The 17,531-nt window shown below is 39.5% G+C and overlaps 3 protein-coding genes across 5 annotated transcripts; 1 reads left to right on the top strand and 2 right to left on the bottom strand.

The window, feature by feature from the left end:
* The first annotated feature begins 492 nt into the window (after positions 1 to 492).
* LOC147918595 (chromo domain-containing protein LHP1-like) lies at positions 493 to 3,122 on the top strand. 2 transcript variants are annotated; one of them, XM_087505218.1, is made up of 6 exons: positions 493 to 1,144; positions 1,525 to 1,550; positions 1,651 to 1,737; positions 1,847 to 2,599; positions 2,682 to 2,742; positions 2,833 to 3,122. In XM_087505218.1, the coding sequence occupies exons 1-6, from the start codon at positions 764 to 766 to the stop codon at positions 2,878 to 2,880; spliced, it is 1,356 nt and encodes a 451-aa protein (XP_087361344.1). In that variant the 5' UTR covers positions 493 to 763; the 3' UTR covers positions 2,881 to 3,122. The 2 variants fall into 2 exon arrangements, with proteins under 2 accessions (XP_087361344.1, XP_087361343.1); XM_087505217.1 differs by having other exon boundaries at positions 505 to 1,144; positions 1,630 to 1,737.
* An 8-nt stretch (positions 3,123 to 3,130) lies between these two features.
* Positions 3,131 to 7,590, bottom strand: LOC104770078 (disease resistance protein RML1A). Its single transcript, XM_010494427.2, has 4 exons — positions 6,896 to 7,590; positions 5,718 to 6,819; positions 5,329 to 5,628; positions 3,131 to 5,238 (listed from the first exon to the last, which is right to left on the bottom strand). Exons 1-4 carry the CDS (start codon positions 7,372 to 7,374, stop codon positions 3,229 to 3,231), a joined length of 3,891 nt encoding a protein of 1,296 aa, XP_010492729.2. The 5' UTR covers positions 7,375 to 7,590; the 3' UTR covers positions 3,131 to 3,228.
* Positions 7,591 to 7,653: 63 nt separating this feature from the next.
* LOC104770077 (uncharacterized) lies at positions 7,654 to 9,331 on the bottom strand. 2 transcript variants are annotated; one of them, XM_010494426.3, is made up of 6 exons: positions 9,127 to 9,331; positions 8,829 to 9,001; positions 8,676 to 8,728; positions 8,458 to 8,572; positions 8,244 to 8,366; positions 7,654 to 8,160 (listed from the first exon to the last, which is right to left on the bottom strand). In XM_010494426.3, exons 1-6 carry the CDS (start codon positions 9,241 to 9,243, stop codon positions 7,797 to 7,799), a joined length of 945 nt encoding a protein of 314 aa, XP_010492728.2. In that variant the 5' UTR covers positions 9,244 to 9,331; the 3' UTR covers positions 7,654 to 7,796. The 2 variants fall into 2 exon arrangements, with proteins under 2 accessions (XP_010492728.2, XP_019097622.2); XM_019242077.2 differs by having other exon boundaries at positions 8,458 to 8,542; positions 9,127 to 9,305.
* Between the last annotated feature and the right edge of the window lie 8,200 nt (positions 9,332 to 17,531).

Genomic DNA, 17,531 nt, shown 5'->3' with positions numbered 1-17,531 from the left:
GTAGGCCTTTTTGCAAGTTGTTTATGATTCTTTGCAGGTTGTCTAGAACCTTCCATCAAATGAACCAGTCCTCCTAACAACCGGTTAAATATCATCAATAACTTTTTAACTCTTTTAGACAACTGGCAACGCGGTTTCATAACTGTCACACGTTTATTAGTCGACGAATTATTTTTACCCAACATTTATATAGATAATTTTTTTTTTCTTTCTGCCTGTCTAAGATATTAAAGTTTATATTTTGTTGGCACGAAAAAGAAAAACAACAAATATCCATTTATTATTTATGAGGAATTGTTTTATTTTTCCTTCTTCAAAAAGATGTTAGGTTTTTTTCATTTTCTACAGCTCTGTTTCAAAATATTTAATTCAGCAATTCACGACAAAATAATGTTTGTTATAAAAACAACAATTTGTTTTTTTTTTTTTTGACTAAACGAATATTTATTACTCATTAACAAATAAAGTTGTGTTATATCATTAATTAAAAAAGGTTTTTAAAAAGGGTACAAATCTATAAAAAAATAGGGAAAAAAAAAAAACAGGTCTTTCAGGTCAGGGTCAGGTCTTCTTCCAGCAAACCATCTCCAAAACCTCAGAAATAGGGAAAAAGTTTCAATCTTTCTCCTTCTTTTTTATTTTTTTCTTTTTGTGTTGCTTCTCCTTCTTCCTCCAGAATCGTTGATTTCTTTTAAGGATAAGAAGAGGAGAAGAAGGCGATTCACAGATTAGCCCCTCCTCGAGGGTTTTGAGCTCGGAGGATATGAAAGGGGCAAGTGGTATTAAGAAGAAAACCCAGGTGTCGAACGAAGCTGGTGAGGCGGAGACGGCTTTGGAAGAAGCTGTCGGAGAAACCCGGAAAATAAGTGGTGGAGACGGTGGGTTTGTCAGTGACGACGGCGGAGGAGGAGGAGGAGGAGGAGGAGGAGGAGGTGGAAGTGGAGAGTTGAATCTTCGCGAGATGGGTGATGACAGGCGTACGGAGGATGGTGAAGAGTATGAAGAAGAGGATGAGGATGAAGATGATGGAGGTGATGAGGAAGATGAAGGAGAAGGAGAAGGAGGTGGAGGGCAAGATGAAAGACCAAAGCTTGATGAAGGCTATTTCGAAATCGAAGCTATTCGTCGTAAGCGAGTTAGAAAAGTGAGCTCCTTTTTGTTTTCAGCAAATGTGGTTTCTTGTTAAGGTTTTGTGAAGTCTTAAGATTAGGTTACTTCTTCTCATAGTTTACGTTGGTGTGACAAATTGGCTGCTTCGGTGATTTAGTAATAGTCCTAACAGATTGCTCTTTGATGTCTATGAGAGAAAGAAATCGCAAAGTTGTAGTTTATGATCTAAAGCTGGTTTAGTTATAGTGTTAAGATTCTGTGATTTGTTATGTTGTAGGAAGAAGATGGTGATTTAGTGATCTTTAATGTTTGATATCTTCTTGTTATTGTTTTTGATTGATTGATTCGTTCTGCCTTTTAACTTTACTGGTTCTTCTGCTCTAATGTGTATTGGATGGTGCTTTTGATTTGTAGGGCAAGGTCCAGTATCTTATTAAATGGTGAGTTCTTCAATTCATACTCGGTTTCATTTTTAAGTTTGTGTTCTTGATCAAACATATGCTTTTCCATTGACCTAAGTTATAAACTCGGTTGTGAAAGGCGCGGGTGGCCCGAAACAGCCAACACATGGGAGCCTTTAGAGAATCTCCAGTCTATTGCTGATGTTATTGATGCATTTGAAGGAAGGTATATAATAAATGCATCACATTTACCACAGATTTAATGATAACATTCAATTGGTTGTTTCATGGATTTTCTTGGTTTTAATGTATGGATTTGCCCTTTTGTTTTGTAGTTTGAGGCCAGGAAAACCTGGTAGGAAGCGGAAGCGCAAATATGGAGGTCCTCATTCTCAGATGAAGAAGAAGCAACGTCTAACATCTACATCACATGACGCTACTGAGAAATCTGACTCTTCTACGTCTCTCAACAACTCTAGCCTTCCTATTCCTGGTACGCAAGACCTAAGCGGTTCAAGTCTTCTAAAAGGAGATGAGGAAGCAAAGAATGCTTATGCATCCAGCCAAGTTGAAGCTAACAGCGGGAGTGTTGGGATGGTCAGGCAAGTTAGTTTGGTTGAAGATGAGAAAGAATATGATCCAACACTTAACGAATTAAGGGGACCAGTCAATAATAGTAACGGTGCAGGATCTTCTCAAGGAGGAGGCATTGGTTCTGAAGGTGATACTGTAAGACCCAATGGCCTTCTCAAGGTTTATCCTAAGGAGCTTGATAAGAACAGTCGTTTCATAGGTGCTAAGCGGAGGAAGTCTGGTTCTGTGAAAAGATTCAAACAAGATGGATCCACAAGTAACAACCACACAACACCTACAGATCAGAATCTGACTCAAGATTTGACTACATTAGACTCTTTTGGTAGAATTGCAAGGATGGGGAATGAATATCCTGGTGTGATGGAAAACAATAATTTGTCTCAGAAAACCAAGATTGAGGAGTTGGACATCACAAAGATACTTAAACCGATGAGCTTTTCAGCATCTGTATCAGACAATGTCCAGGATGTGTTGGTGACCTTTTCAGCGCTGAGGTTTGTCTCATTTGTGCTTTGTTCATTTCTCGCAATTTGATTTCATATTTGTACACTTGTACTTATTTGACTACTCTCATAGGTCTGATGGGAAGGAAGTGATGGTGGACAACAGATTTCTCAAGGCTCACAATCCTCATCTGGTAAGATTATCTTTACATCTTTTGTTTTGCACTTTGCTCATTTGGATGTTTGTTATAAGCTTTTCTAATCTGTTTTTTTTTCAACACCAGCTGATTGAATTCTATGAGCAACATCTCAAGTACAATCGCACTTCTTAAATCACTCCGAAAGGTAAGAATTTGTTTGTACACAGCACCTGTAGGTAGAAAAAGATTAGATGGTTTTTTTTGTTCGAGCAACGCAACATGTAGAGTCGAGGTAGCGGCAAGTGGCTTTTTGTATCGCGTCTCCGGGAGGTTTCAGATTGTATTTATCTCCTCGGGTTCGTTATGTTTTACTCTCTATCATAGTAAATCTTGTCACTTGGACTTTTGCTTCTTATAGCGGAGGTTTTGTTGCACTTGCTTGTTCAAAGATCAAGTTCATGATGTATTGATGCAATCAAAAATATATGGATCAATTGATATATAATTATGTATACAAGCCAACAAATGAATCTTTCACTCTCAGATACCATTTGGTTGATATAATTTGGCATGTCCCTTCCGAGCCAAAGGAACTGGACGAAACTTGACCCTCTTGGGATTTGGTTGCTCCTTATGCAAGAACTCAGCTTCATATGCTCTTCTTTTCAAAACTCTTGCGTCATCAATTGCCTTTGAAAGATCCAAATCAGAATTCTGAATTTTCTCAGAGTCAGTAGAGAACTCTTGCATCATGTCTTTAAATGATATAAGGTGCACCGCACATTTTTTAATCACTCCAACCGGGCTCAAAGAATCTCCTTCTGTGTTTTCGATTGAGAATTCAAACAGGGCTTCGTTGTAAGCTCCCATGGACATGCATGTTCTGCTGAATAAGAGAAGGTGATCTGATCCAAAGTACATGTCTGTGAAAGCTTTTGGATCAGGATACCACACCTCATCCATAACAATCAGCTCACAAGCATCAACATCTTTTAGAATACAAGAGCAGTGTATCTTCAGATTGTTCATTGGGTACTGTCCATCAACTCCAATCATGATGCAGGCAGAAAATCCCAAAATGTCAGAAGATTTACTCTGAGGTAAGTGTATATTCAGCGACGGACCCATGACTTGGTGATTGAAGCAAGTGGGTACATCACTACCAGGAAAGTAAGAGTGTTCTGGTTTTGCTGACTCTAGGCTCATGTTACGATGAATGAGAATCTGTGCTGCTTGATCCAATTTGTAACAGTTGCTGGCTACAAGCTTGCGCAGACAATATTGGTTGAAGCTACCTGAGATACTCACTAGGGATGTGCAGCTATGGATGTAGATATACAAGAGACCTCGTGGAAGCTCATCGGGCAATGCTTGAAGTCTCTGGCAGTTGTTTAAATTCAGTCTGTTCAACTTGGTGAGCCGTTTGATGCTTGCTGGGATGAATTCAAAATTGTTCCCACTCAAATCTAGTTCTAGTAGATTCCATAAGTTACCAATACTGGTAGGGATCTCTATCATGTTCATGTTGCTTAGGCTCATAACTCTCAAGTCATCAAACCTTGATAAGGGTGGACAAAGAGGATGCAACAAACCTTCTGGAGTATAGAAACTATTCCCAATCGCTAAAACTTGAAGACGGGCAAGTCGTGCAATGGACCAAGGTGCTCGCCTTATAGCTGTTCTACTGGCTTGAAGCACCTCAAGAGCTACTAAATTCCCAATGCTTTCAGGTAGTTCTTTAACGCTAGTCCTATCCAAATCAAACCACCTCAAGCAGCTCATTGTCTGACAAATTTCCGGTGGAAAACTCTCGAGTAAAGAACATCCAGAAAGCTTGAGCTTTTCAAGTGATCTTAGCTCAGAAATGCTTACAGGAAGTGATTTCAGTCTTTTGTTTTCTGAAATATCCAAGGACCTAAGCTGAGAGAGACTGCAGATCCTTGCAGGAACTTCTTCAATTGATGTCTCAGATATACGCAGAACTTCTATATTCGTGGCAACGCGAGGGAACTCGTTGACATTAAGGCAACCAGATACTTCAAGAGTTTCAAGAGATGTTAGACTCTGTAATGTGTCTGGGAGGTTCTCAAGATGTTTGCAACCATCCAAACTCATGGATTTAAGTGAGACCAAGTGCCTTACAGAGCTTGGAAGAACCCTGAGTCTCTGGCAATCTGACATATCCAGTTCAACGAGATAAGAGAGATGGGTGATTGATGATGGTAGTTCCTCTATCTTTGTACTGCTCAGATAGAGTCTTCTAGTATTCCAAGAAAGTTCTGGAAATTGCTTTAGACTTGAGCATCCACTCATTCCCACTGTTTCAAGCGACTTCAAAGTTATTCCAACCGGAATGTTCTCGAGTTGGATACAATTAGTCAAGTAGATACAAGAAAGCCTCTTCAGATTCTTGATAGATGGAGTAACCTCAACCAAGTTTTGGCAACAGGAAAGGTTTAGCTCCTCCAGATTTGTGGCTTTTGAGAGATCTGGAATTTCGACAAGGTATTTACTGCGAGAAAGATCCATCTTCTTCAAGTTCCTAAGAGGCTGAAAATATTTACATCAAATGTATCAGTATCTAGTCCAATAGTAAATAACAAAAAGAGGAATTATCTGCAGTTTATATAGAGAAATTACCTGGATCCCATCCCAAAGTTTTTCAAGCTTGCTATTACTCATACAAAGTTCAATAAGAAACTCAGGACAAAATCTTGAAGGCATAGTCTTTAAAGGGTATCCATCCCAACGTAGATAACGAAGCTTGCATGGGAGATAACTCAGGCCATTAGGTAGATGCACTCTAGTCTCTCCATCAAATGAAAGATCATAGAAGTTGAGTAGCTTGAGATTAGACAATCCCTCGAAAGCTCGATCACTAGCAAATACCTCAGGAATTTCAGAGACGTTCAGAGAGATTCCTTCAACAAGTTGTGTTCCCTAAAAGAAATTGAGAAGAAGCTATGATAAGTCAAAATCATTTACATGAAAATTAGAATGAGAAGAGAAGCACATGCACTTTAACTTACAGCAGAAATTTCTGACAGCAACTCACAAATGTCTTCAGGATTCCATAAAAGTAACCGTTGGGCTGGGTTGTTAACTGCTTGTTGACGAACAAGCTCTCTACCCATCTGTTCAAGCAAATCATGCATCTTTATACATCCATTTGATACAACAATCAAAGACTTCTCTGTAAGAATCGTGATACCGATTTCAGCAGCATAGCCACAAATATCAAGAAGTTTTGTGACATAATCAACATGCTTCATGTTATAGAAACATGATATATAGAGAAAAATAGCCTTCTCTTGCTCATCCAGTCCATCGAAGCTAACTCTCAGAACTTCCATGATATCACTTTGAGGGTAAGTTTTAAGCCTAGAAAGAGTGTTTCGCCATTCTCTACGGCTTCTTCGATAGAGGAAGCAGCCTAAAACTCTTAGAGCTAGTGGAAGACCAGAAGCATAGTTGATAGCTTGAACCGATAACTCCTGAAACCCATGTGGAATTATATTCTCCTTTCTGAAAGCATAGTAACAAAAGAGCTGGAGAGCTTCTTTTTTGGGTAAACACTTCACTTTATACACCAAATCTATACCATGAGAAACTAGCAAATGTCTATCCCGTGTTGTCACAATGATTCTGCTTCCCGGACCAAACCAATCAATCTCTTTCACCAGTTCATCCAGTTGCTCAGATCTATCTACATCGTCGAGCACAATCAACACCCTTTTGTGCCTTAACCTTTCCTTTATAATGCTGCAACAAGAAATCGAGCTCCATGCTTCTTTATCCCTTTCTTGAAACATTCTGCATAAAAACTCCCCTTGTAAACGCCTAACTCCATATCTGTTGCTGACTTCCTTCACATTCTCCATGAAGCAATGAGCTTGAAATCTACATGAGAGTTGATTGTATAAGTATTTAGCAATCGTGGTTTTCCCAACTCCACCCATTCCCCAAATCCCCACCATCCGAACATCTTCCTCCTTCATAGACATCATAGACTGCAGAAAGTCCATATGGGAACTCATTCCAATCAACTCTTCTGAGTCATCATATAAAGTTGAAACCAACTTATCAGAAATGTCTTTAACAATCTTCTTAATCATCTTCGACTCATCCCTCCTACCAACCATACAAATTTCATCACTTTAACAACTTTGAATACACACACTAATAAAGACTTATCTTAGAAACTTACCAATTCCGAGAATCTTCACCAGAAATAGAAGCCAGTTTAGTCAAAGCTTCTTTCCATTTCCTCACTTTCTCTTTATCACTGTGACTCTCAACATCTTCACCAAAACTTCCCCTCTGTCTTCTCACATCCGAAGGATCAACCTCGTAGAAAATGGGTAAAACTGTCTGATTAATCGTTTCTTCACATTCCATGATCTTCAAGACCTCGTCTAAGCACCAACTTGAAGCTGCGTAGTTCCTAGAGATTACGACGATGGCGAATCTGGAGCCTTTGATAGCATCTACAAGCTCTGGGGAGATGGATTTACCTCTCTGTAGATCCAAATCGTCTCTAAAAGCGTTGATCCCCATCCGATCAAGCTCGCAGAGGAGATGACTCACAAATGTTTTACGCACATCTTCTCCTCTAAAACTCACGAAAACGTCTGTTTTCCAAACTGCTGCTGAAGAAGAAGGAGAAGAAGAAGGAAGAGAAGCCATGGACTCTCTCTGAGCTCTACCACAAAAATTCCATCATAAACATTGTAGCCGTCCTTGCTATTTTAGCATTCTACTATCATCATCACTCATCAGTGATTCTCCAAAACAAAAAAAAAAAAGTCAAAGGTTCAAACTTTATAACAACGCGTGGCAGAAACAGAGACAGAGACAAGAGTCAAAATAAAAATGAAACTTGTTTGTCCTTTTTTTTGTCACATAGCAGCTAAAAACGGTGGTATTGAATATCAATCAGTTGATTCTCTGAAGGTTCACAATATCTTAAAGAAAGTATGATGCTTGATGACATTTAACAGATATGGGTGCAAAAGAGTAAAATATAAATATACAATGTGACTTAGAGTTTAAATTTGTGGGTGAAGAGATAGAAAAAATTGGGACATAAGTTCTCGAAGAAGTTCTAATCACTCAAGGAGGTGGTGAATCCAGTCCTTTACAATAACTGGTGAACCATACCAAGGTCTGGTTTCATCGTCTGAGCCAACAGGTGAATGGTAAACACCGTCGAAGGTAACGTTAAGTGCACCTTCAAGATGAGCTGAAACCTCAGGGACCACTCCATCACCCCACACATTAGCTGTTCCACATACTTGCTTGTATCCTTGCCCTACAAAACGAGCACGAAAACTAGGCCCTGAAGAAACCGATGATTCGCTCTTCTTGTTGCTTGCTATAGCAAGTTCTGAAATCGCTTCTCCACTGTCGATTCCAATAGTCACATCAGAATCAACATCAGCATTGTCCACCAAAGGAGCCCCACGAATGTATCTACAATATGAAGTACTAAATTCAGATTCCCAAGTTTAGACATAGGTTTCACACATATGTGGTTTTTAGAAAGAAGCATTTACCTCCCGGCAATACAGACATATCTCAGCTCAGGAGTGTAAACAGCTTTTGCACAGTGATCTTGGACATAGTAGAGAAGACCTCTTGTTTGGTCAATAACCCCTGGTTGCCCTCTCGGTGGTGGTCTAAACAGGATGCAAAAACCACATGGTTAAAACATGGAAGCAATCTCACTTGAAAGGTCTAAAATAGTAATCGACATGTTTTGTTACCTACAAGTGAGGCGTACCAAGTGTCAACAACAAGGAAATATCAGACTTCCCGTATTCTTCCATGTAAACTCGAGCAAGCCAGCCTCCAGCTGAATGTCCAATCAAAGACAATCCTTGACCTATAAGTGACGCAATACTAAAGTGTTCACTGCAATGCACAACTGAAACTAGCAACTAAGTCTGATCTAAGAACACAAAGCAGCAATCTTTAGTGAGATTTACCTTGAGCTAACTCATTGGCTTCGCGGACTGCATCATCAATTCTATTCAAGTACCTGATCATTGATCCATAAACAAGAGTCATCATTTGAAACCAGTCACAAAAACACTCCAAACACAAAATAAGTGATATGTCCATAGAGATCAAATCAATACCAATCAAGAACAGGACGAGGGCGGAGGGTGCCGCGCCAGTAGGATGGATCAACCAAACCGGCTGCATTTCTAAACCAATCAAGCCTTGATACAGCTGCAACCACCGCAGGAACACCGTACTCACCCAATGTTACCTCCAGCTTCTTGTAGTCTCCTGAATTGTTCCCTAAACCCTAAAAACCAATCCCACAAAGGAACCAGTTATTGGAATATGAAACCCACCATAAAAGAATCATGTAACACTGAAACCAAGTTTTGGACTTTAAATACAGAAGGAGGAGGTTAAGTGGTTAACTACCGGGAGAATGACGGCGGGACGGCGTTTGAATTCGCCGGCGGAAGAGGAGGAGGAGGTTGACATGGCGGCGGAGAAGTTTGGCCTCAGCCTGAGTGATGGAAGAATCGCTGAGGCCATCGTATTGGGTTTAGTTAGTGGCTCTGAGAGCTCTTAAGCGGAGAAAGCTGAGAGTTTTAAAATCCACAAGTTCTTGTACATACAGTACATATTGATGTATTTACAGAAAAACCCCTTTTATTTCACTTCTTAGCACATTAAGTACAAAACTCTTAATTTTATTGATTGAGAAACACAGCTTTTCTCCTCTTCCGAATAGTCAATGTCTACGATATACCTATAAGTTATAACGTTACAAACTAGCAAATACGTTGTAGCTGTAAAATTTAATAACGCTGACATAGAACTACTCATAATTCATAATCCATATCTTTTCTTAATCCTGGCCATCAACAACATGTAGAATATAACCTTCTTGACATGCCCTCGGTATCGTACTCACTCTTTGACAAGTAACTATAAAGTGGCACAATCAAAGAAAGAAGGAAAACCCACGTAAAAGCAATCACCAGATACAGAAGGGCACTATTATTTATGTAGTTTCAATTCTACTTATTATTTTCTTATTTTAATAAGTTTTTATTTTATTATCTAGTATACATTTTCCAATTATTTTATTACTTTCAAATAATTTTATAATATATAACTTTAAATTTTAAATTTCATTTTACAAAAATAGATTTTCTCCGCGACATCGCGGGAGTCTGAGTCCTAATATATAAAATAGAAGATAATAAAAAATGTAACATATGCGGATAAAATAAAGTTCTTTCTATTTAGTTCATCATATGTGGGTCAAAAGAAAAATGTACAAAAAAAAGCAAAATGTATTAAAAATATCTCTCATTATCTCGCTAATCTCCCTTTATCCTTAATCTCTCTTTATCTTTAATCTCTCTCGAGTGAGAGTGACTCCTTTTTTCATTAGTTCATCATTGTTATATACGTCATCTCCCTAATCTCTTTCTTTTATCTCCCTAATCTTTCTCTTTTATCTCCTGTCCTTCAAGAGTATGATTAAATCCTGCAAAGCATCCTTCATGAAGACCTCAAACATACGGCCAGGTCTGAGAAGAGCATCATCAATTTCATCTTTGTGGTTAGTAGTGAAGATGATTATCCTTTCTTCCGCAAGAATACCAAATCTCATCAATATAATTCAATATTCCAGCAAGAAATAAGTCATAATTATTTTAATTTTAATTTTTTTAAGAATAATAACATTAGGAAGAAAATCAAAGACTTAAATTCCATTAATGTGAAGATTGTATATGTCAAAAATATAAACGAAACTGCCAAAAAAATATATATATATATATATATATATATATCACTTCCTAAATAAATAATAAAAAAAATTAGCAAGCACTTTATTGCTTGGTTCATGCATGTTATGCTCAATTGTAAAATATTTTAACACAAAATCAATAAAATATGAGTCATATAAATAAAACCAAAATACAATTAGATAGAAACGATCCTAACACATAGAGCATGAACCAAGCTTATTAGAAACCCAAGCAAATAAATTGATTTCAAAAATATTTAAAATTATGACAATAAAAAAAGGGAAAATGACACCCACACCCACTTTCTCACAAACAAATACCACCCACACCCACTTTCCACTCTCCCTATACTCTCTACTTGTAAAATTACATCTTACCCCACAAATCTCTCTTCAAGTCATTTTATTTTTTACTAACCGATATCACTTTCTTACCGATCTCAATTTTTTTTCCAATCAGTACATTTATTTTTTACAACCGTAAAAAATACAAAACCCCAAATCCCCCCAAACCCGACATCCCCAATTCTCTTCAACCCTAATTTTGCATTTCACGAATTCGAATCCCTTGGTTCCTACCACTCATTAATTTGTTCTGTTTGTTCCATTACCTCTATTTGTTCCGTTTTCCGATTAACTTGCTGCCGGTAACCAAGTTCGGACATGGCAGAGCCCCGTAGTCGCATCTCCAAATGTTCGACCTATGAACCGTCATCTACAACTGCTGGTGATACTTCTGGAGAAAAATCTGCAGATTGGGATGATCGGCTCCCTCTCCGTCTGTTTGCAACTGACCGTTTTCCCGACGCTAGGTTGAATGTTTACTCACGACCTGATATCCTGACGACAGTCCACAGTGTTCTCAAAGGCACTCCCCAATTCGATACGATTCTTAGCTCAAGTCTGGGTTCTCTATTCCGGCTTCGTATTGGTGAGTCTCCTATATCCTGCAAATTACTCCACGCTTTGCTATGTAGGCAGGTTCTGTCCAAAAAAAAATACGAGTTGTAGACTGTATTCGGTGGATACCCTTTGAGGTTTTCTTTAGTTGAATTTGGTGTTGTAACTGGGCTTCAATGTGACGAATTTCCGGAAGATTACGAACCCGAAGACGAACCTGCTCCCGAACCTCATGATAAATATTACTGGGACACGTTGATTGGGAAAGATCGCAAGGCGACCCTAGGTGATGTGTCCACTATTTTTGAAGACCCTACTATCAAGGATTTGGATCGAAAGCTTCGTCTAGCGTTGCTACTCATAATCGATGGTGTACTCATTGCATCTAGCCAAACGAGCCGACCAACTTGGAAGTATGTTGAGATGCTTGAAGACATCGACTCGTTCCTAGCATTTCCTTGGGGCAGAGAATCCTTCCTGAAAACTATTTCCACTATGAGACCTGATCTCAAACCGCAATCCATTCCAGTGGCTAAAAGACTTAAACGGCAGGGCAAGGTTCAACCAACGGACTCCGTCAAGAGTTTTACGGAGAAGTTACAACAGAAGTCCTTCCGTTTGCATGGCTTCCCTCTTGCGCTGCAACTGCTCGCATATCGTAACATTTCTGGATTACGAGACAAGGTACCAGGTGCTGGTGACAGCCGCACTTTCCTGGAATGGTGTTCAGTTGGCCTACCAAAGAATAATTTACCTTTGACAGACGTCATAAGTGTTGAGCATTATCCAGATGTAAGTTGTCTTATATACACATTATTAACTTGGATTACATTATCCACGTGGATACACACATTATGACATTTTGTCTATCACAAACGCAGCTATTAGTTTCTCCGTTTTTGGAAGCTGTCCAACACGAAGGGATTGTTGAATCTGGTTGGGGAGAGTGGGACGATGAGATTAAAGACAAAAGGATTGCTTATATGGAAAGTCTCATTCAGGCAGGACATATCTTCACCAAAAAGGAATGGCCAGGGGGTGATTGTTCTTTGCCTTTAATAACTTTACGAGATAAGAAGGGCAAAGGGCTTCACAGGAAGCACATTATTCCTAGGCGGAAAGAGATTTCTGCCAAACTTCGTGTCAATCAACCTTCTCCCAAGTCCAAATGCTTGAGTTTTAAGAGGCCCCGTGTTATCTTCTCCAATACTCAGGATAATGGTTTCGCTGATTTCAAAGCTGCTGTAGAGAAAGAACTTAATTCTATTAGGGATGCGGCAGATAGTAAGTTTAAAAAGCTGCAATCTGAGAACAGGAAACTACAGCAGTAGATTAACTCCCTTCGATTCCGTAGGCGGTTAAGACTACCGCTAAGGCGCACCATTAGGAGGCCAGCATCCGTCTCTCCCTCTGCTGTCAAGGAATCACCACCGGCCCCTGTCGCAGTCGATGAGTTTACCTGTCCGGAGGACGCAGCAGAGAATGTTACGGTCGGGACGCCACCCCCAACTCCTCAACAATCTCCGACCAAAGCAGTAACGTCTCCTGACGATATCCTTCTTAACCAACACGACTGGGAACAATATGTCCACCCGTTTGGGACAACGGTATGTTGTTGTTTTCCATCATCTTGGAGCTAGTCTGAATGCATTGGTATTCATCTTAGTCAAATTATACAGGAACATTTCGTTGGAAACTGCTCGTCCGCTATGAAAGATGTGATTCAGGATGATTCAGGATGTCCGAACTCTTGCCTCAATCCCATTTATGACACCGAGACTAAGGTTAGACACACTTTTACCTTTTATATCAAACTTCGAGTAGCTTCCTTTTTGTTACCTAAATTACTTTTTAGAAAACAGCAATCCCCGGTATATGACACCGTCACCAAACCTGTTCCCTTGGATGACCAATCAGTACATATCCCATATTTCTTCTTTTTTAACATTTACTCCAGTGTACAACTCACACTGTCCATGTGGATACATTTACAATATCAACATTTACCCCAATATCCAAAACTTACATTGTCATGTGGATACATTTTCATTATACAGGCTGCGACAGATATTGATCAAAACGGAGTTAACTCCGCTGCTAATGCATCTCCACAACCCCTACAACCTTACACCAGCTTGTTACAGGGATTTATTGGGAACTCTAATGTCAATCCTCAATTGCCTGCTCCTAGTCCTGTCCTTGACGGTACACCTTCTGACAATATTGAGGTATCTTTTCACCAAATTAATATACTTTCCGAGTAAGTCTCCATCCTCAACTATATCTCACTACTCAAACACTTGCTAACCTTCACGCAGAAAATTGACGCTGATAATGTGTTGGAAGCCACTCCCCTAACGTTAATTGAGGTAAGCAATTCCGTTTATTAATATTTATGCTATCCACATGGATATGAATCATCCAGAAAGTATATCCTATCCACATGGACACCTCACTTAGGCTAGTGTTTCATCACAACTGTAATGTATCCACATGGATATGCATCATCAATTCGGTGCCTTTTTCTTGCAGGACACCAATGTTGACATTGACAGAGCTTGTGCCGATGAGGTACCGCAGACAAATACTACTTCAATATCAATTTGTTAACTTTCACAATTTTACCTCATAGTTATTTAATTGGGACCCCAACTTCCTTTATTAGGATGATGGCCGTGAGTCCCCCATACAACCTAACGAATCCGACAGCGAAGCCACCGAGGTATTCCATCCTTCTCTACTTTTCATCGAATCCCTTCCTAGTTTTTTGCTGCCTAATAGTTTGCTGAAAATGAATTTTTCATCACCTCACAGAGCAATGCTACGCCCACAGACCCTGTTGATGTCAGTGATTCTTCGCCAGCCAAACCTACACAAAAGGGTGTTCTCTCGGGACCAGAAGAGACCCTTCTCTCGGCTGTTTTGCGGATTCCTACACTTTCACCGTCCCAACTGCCTGACCTTCTACTCATTGTCGACAAAGATTTAGCATCCCTCATGAAAAAATCTCTGAAATCATGTCCAAACACGTAACTCTCTACACACCCTACGCCGTTTTTTATTCTAACAATATCGGACCAATGAGCTAACCGTGGATACCATTTTCAAAACCTCCAGGGTACACATAACAAAATGTGGATACCCACTTGACAACCTGTTTTTCAAACAGTTAGCGAAGCCTCAGAATTGGGTTAGTACATTGGTAAGTATTTCCTATCTACCAAAATCTGAACTCGTTTTTCCCTTAGTTAATCTATACTTACACATTATTTTCACCCTCTTCTCACAGCATATGGAGGTTTTGGTGGATTTTCTACAAAAAAAGTTGCAAAAGTTCCTACTCATTGAACGCTCTCTCTTCCTCTCACCCTGGCTTGGGAACTACTTACAAGGGAAGTATCCTTCCTTCTGTCAAGCAAAAGTGAAGGCCAGAGTCAAGTGGGACAATAAGCTAAAATGCAAAACATATGGTTCTCCTTCAGAGTGGTTTGTGGATTGGAACACGATATATATTCCGATGATTTGGGATAATTCTCACTGGGTTGGCTTAGTCATTAACCTCTCCAATTGGAGCATAGACATCCTCGATCCTAATGTCAGTCTATACGATGACGCTAAGGTTGCCACCCATATAGCCCCGTTCACAGAGCAGCTGCCATACTTTATTTCAAAACTTTGCACACCGCCTCCAACTCAAGATCATGGTTGCACTCCATTCACTTGGTCGAGGGTCCAGGACATTTACGTCAATGAGAGATGTGGTGATTGTGGTCCTCTTGCCATGAAGTTGCTAGAGATCGTCGCAACTGGGTTTGGTCAAGAACTCATGTCTCAGATCACCGACCAAATCGTCAATGATATCAGGTCACAATACGCGTTGGACATCTATAAGGAATATGTCGCACCCATCTACTCCAACTAGTTTAAAAACTTTTATTCGCACCCTCTGTTAGGTTTCTCTCTGTATGTTTGTATCACGCCGTACTCTGTATGTCTGTATCCTTAAACTTCTCTATCCGTATGCCTATCTACATTAGGATATCGTAACCTACAATAACCCCTCACAGGTATCCCCGGTATCCAATGGACATGTTTTTGTGGATTCCGTGATAATTGACAAGTACAATTGCTCAGCTCATGTACACTATCTATTTGCGGCTTAGTGTGACATACACCCATATCATATAGTCATTTATATCCACGTGGTCAGACATCGGTGGATATCTCACACTAATTAACTAGTTAGCAGTGTGCACTCAAACTTAATTTACACCCAACCAATACATGTTGATGTGGTAAACCTGAAAATACATTTTAGAGTTTAGGGTTTAGTGTTTAGGGTTTAGAGGTTAGGGTTTAGGGTTTAGGGTTTAGGGTATCCCCGGTATCCAAATGGACATGTTTTTGTGGATTCTGGGATAATTAACAAGTACAATTGCTCTGCTCATGTACACTATCCATTTGCGGCTTAGTATGACATACACCCATATCATATAGCCATTTATATCCATGTGGTCAGACATCGGTGGATATCTCAAACTAATGAACTAGTTAGCAGTTTTCACTCAAATTTAATTTACACCAACCAAATACATGTTGCACTATCTATTTGCGGGTTAGTATGACATACACCCATATCATATAGCCATTTATATCCACGTGGTCAGACATCGGTGGATATCTCACACTAATTAACTAGTTAGCAGTTTTCACTCAAACTTAATTTACACCGACCAAATACATGTTGCACTATCTATTTGCGGCTTAGTATGACATACACCCATATCATATAGCCATTTATATCCACGTGGTCAGACATTGGTGGATATCTCTCACTAATTAACTAGTTAGCAGTTTGCACTCAAACTTAATTTACATGAGCATAGCCATTTATATCCACGTGGTCAGACATCGGTGGATATCTCACACTAATTAACTAGTTATCAGTTTTCACTCAAACTTAATTTACACCCAACCAATACATGTTGATGTAGTAAACCTGAAAATACATTTTGGGGTTTAGGGTTTAGTGTTTAGGGTTCAGGGGTTAGGGGTTAGGGTTTAGGGTTTAGGATTTAGGGTATCCCCGGTATCCAAATGGACATGTTTTTATGGATTCCGTGATAATTGACAAGTACAATTGCTCTGCTCATGTACACTATCTATTTGCGGCTTAGTAGTATGACATACACCCATATCATATAGCCATTTATATCCACGTGGTCAGACAGCGGTGGATATCTCTCACTAATTAACTAGTGAGCAGTTTTCACTCAAACTTAATTTACACCCAACCAATACATGTTGCTGTGGTAAACCTGAAAATACATTTTTTACATAAACAGGTTTGTTGAGCTCCCCCACTTTGTTGATTCCAGAGTGTAGATTTAACAAAATGGAAAGAATCAGCCTAAACCCTAAATCCTAAACTCTATACCCTCAAACCAACACCCTAGACCCAACACCCTTTAAACCTCTAAACCCTAAACCCTAAACCCTAAACCAACACCCTCTAAAGCCTAAACCCTCAAACCAACACCCTTGACTTAACCCTCAAACAAACACCCTAAACCCTAAACCCTCAAACCAACACCCTTGACTTAACCCTCAAACCAACACCCTAAACCCTAAACCCTAAACCCTAAACCCTCAAACCAACACCCTAAACCCTAAACCCTAAATCCTAAACCCTAAACCCTAAACACTAAACCCTAACCCCTAAACCTTAACCCTACCCCATGAACCCTTAACAGTAAACCCTAAAACATTGTGTGGAAATAACCCTAAAACCCTAAAAAACTCCCAACTCAATGAATTTTTGTGTTAGGAAGTTGAAGATTTGATGGGAGAACTGCAGAGGCTTGAGGAGATGCGAGAATTGGTTCCTCCTCCAATTGATTGGTTGAAGATGAAAGTGAAATTCAACGATGAGTAGTGTTATGTCATGTCTTTATGTACTCGTTTAAAATTTTGAACTGTCTTATCCACGTTCTTTTGCACCACATCCAAACAATTTATAACATTGTTTTCCGTCCCTATTAAGCAAGCACCAAATGGACACACGTACATATCCATGTGGACTTATATATTTTGGATTCAGTTACATACATTTCCATGTGGAAACGTACAAGTAGCCCCCTTTACCCTATTCTACACTCAT

Source organism: Camelina sativa, chromosome 20 (genome assembly GCF_030686135.1).
Source record: "Camelina sativa cultivar CO46 ecotype springtype chromosome 20, ASM3068613v1".
Lineage (NCBI taxonomy): Eukaryota > Viridiplantae > Streptophyta > Magnoliopsida > Brassicales > Brassicaceae > Camelina > Camelina sativa.
The sequence above is the reverse complement of the archived record's forward strand: the minus strand, read 5'-3'. Positions and strand labels throughout refer to the sequence as shown.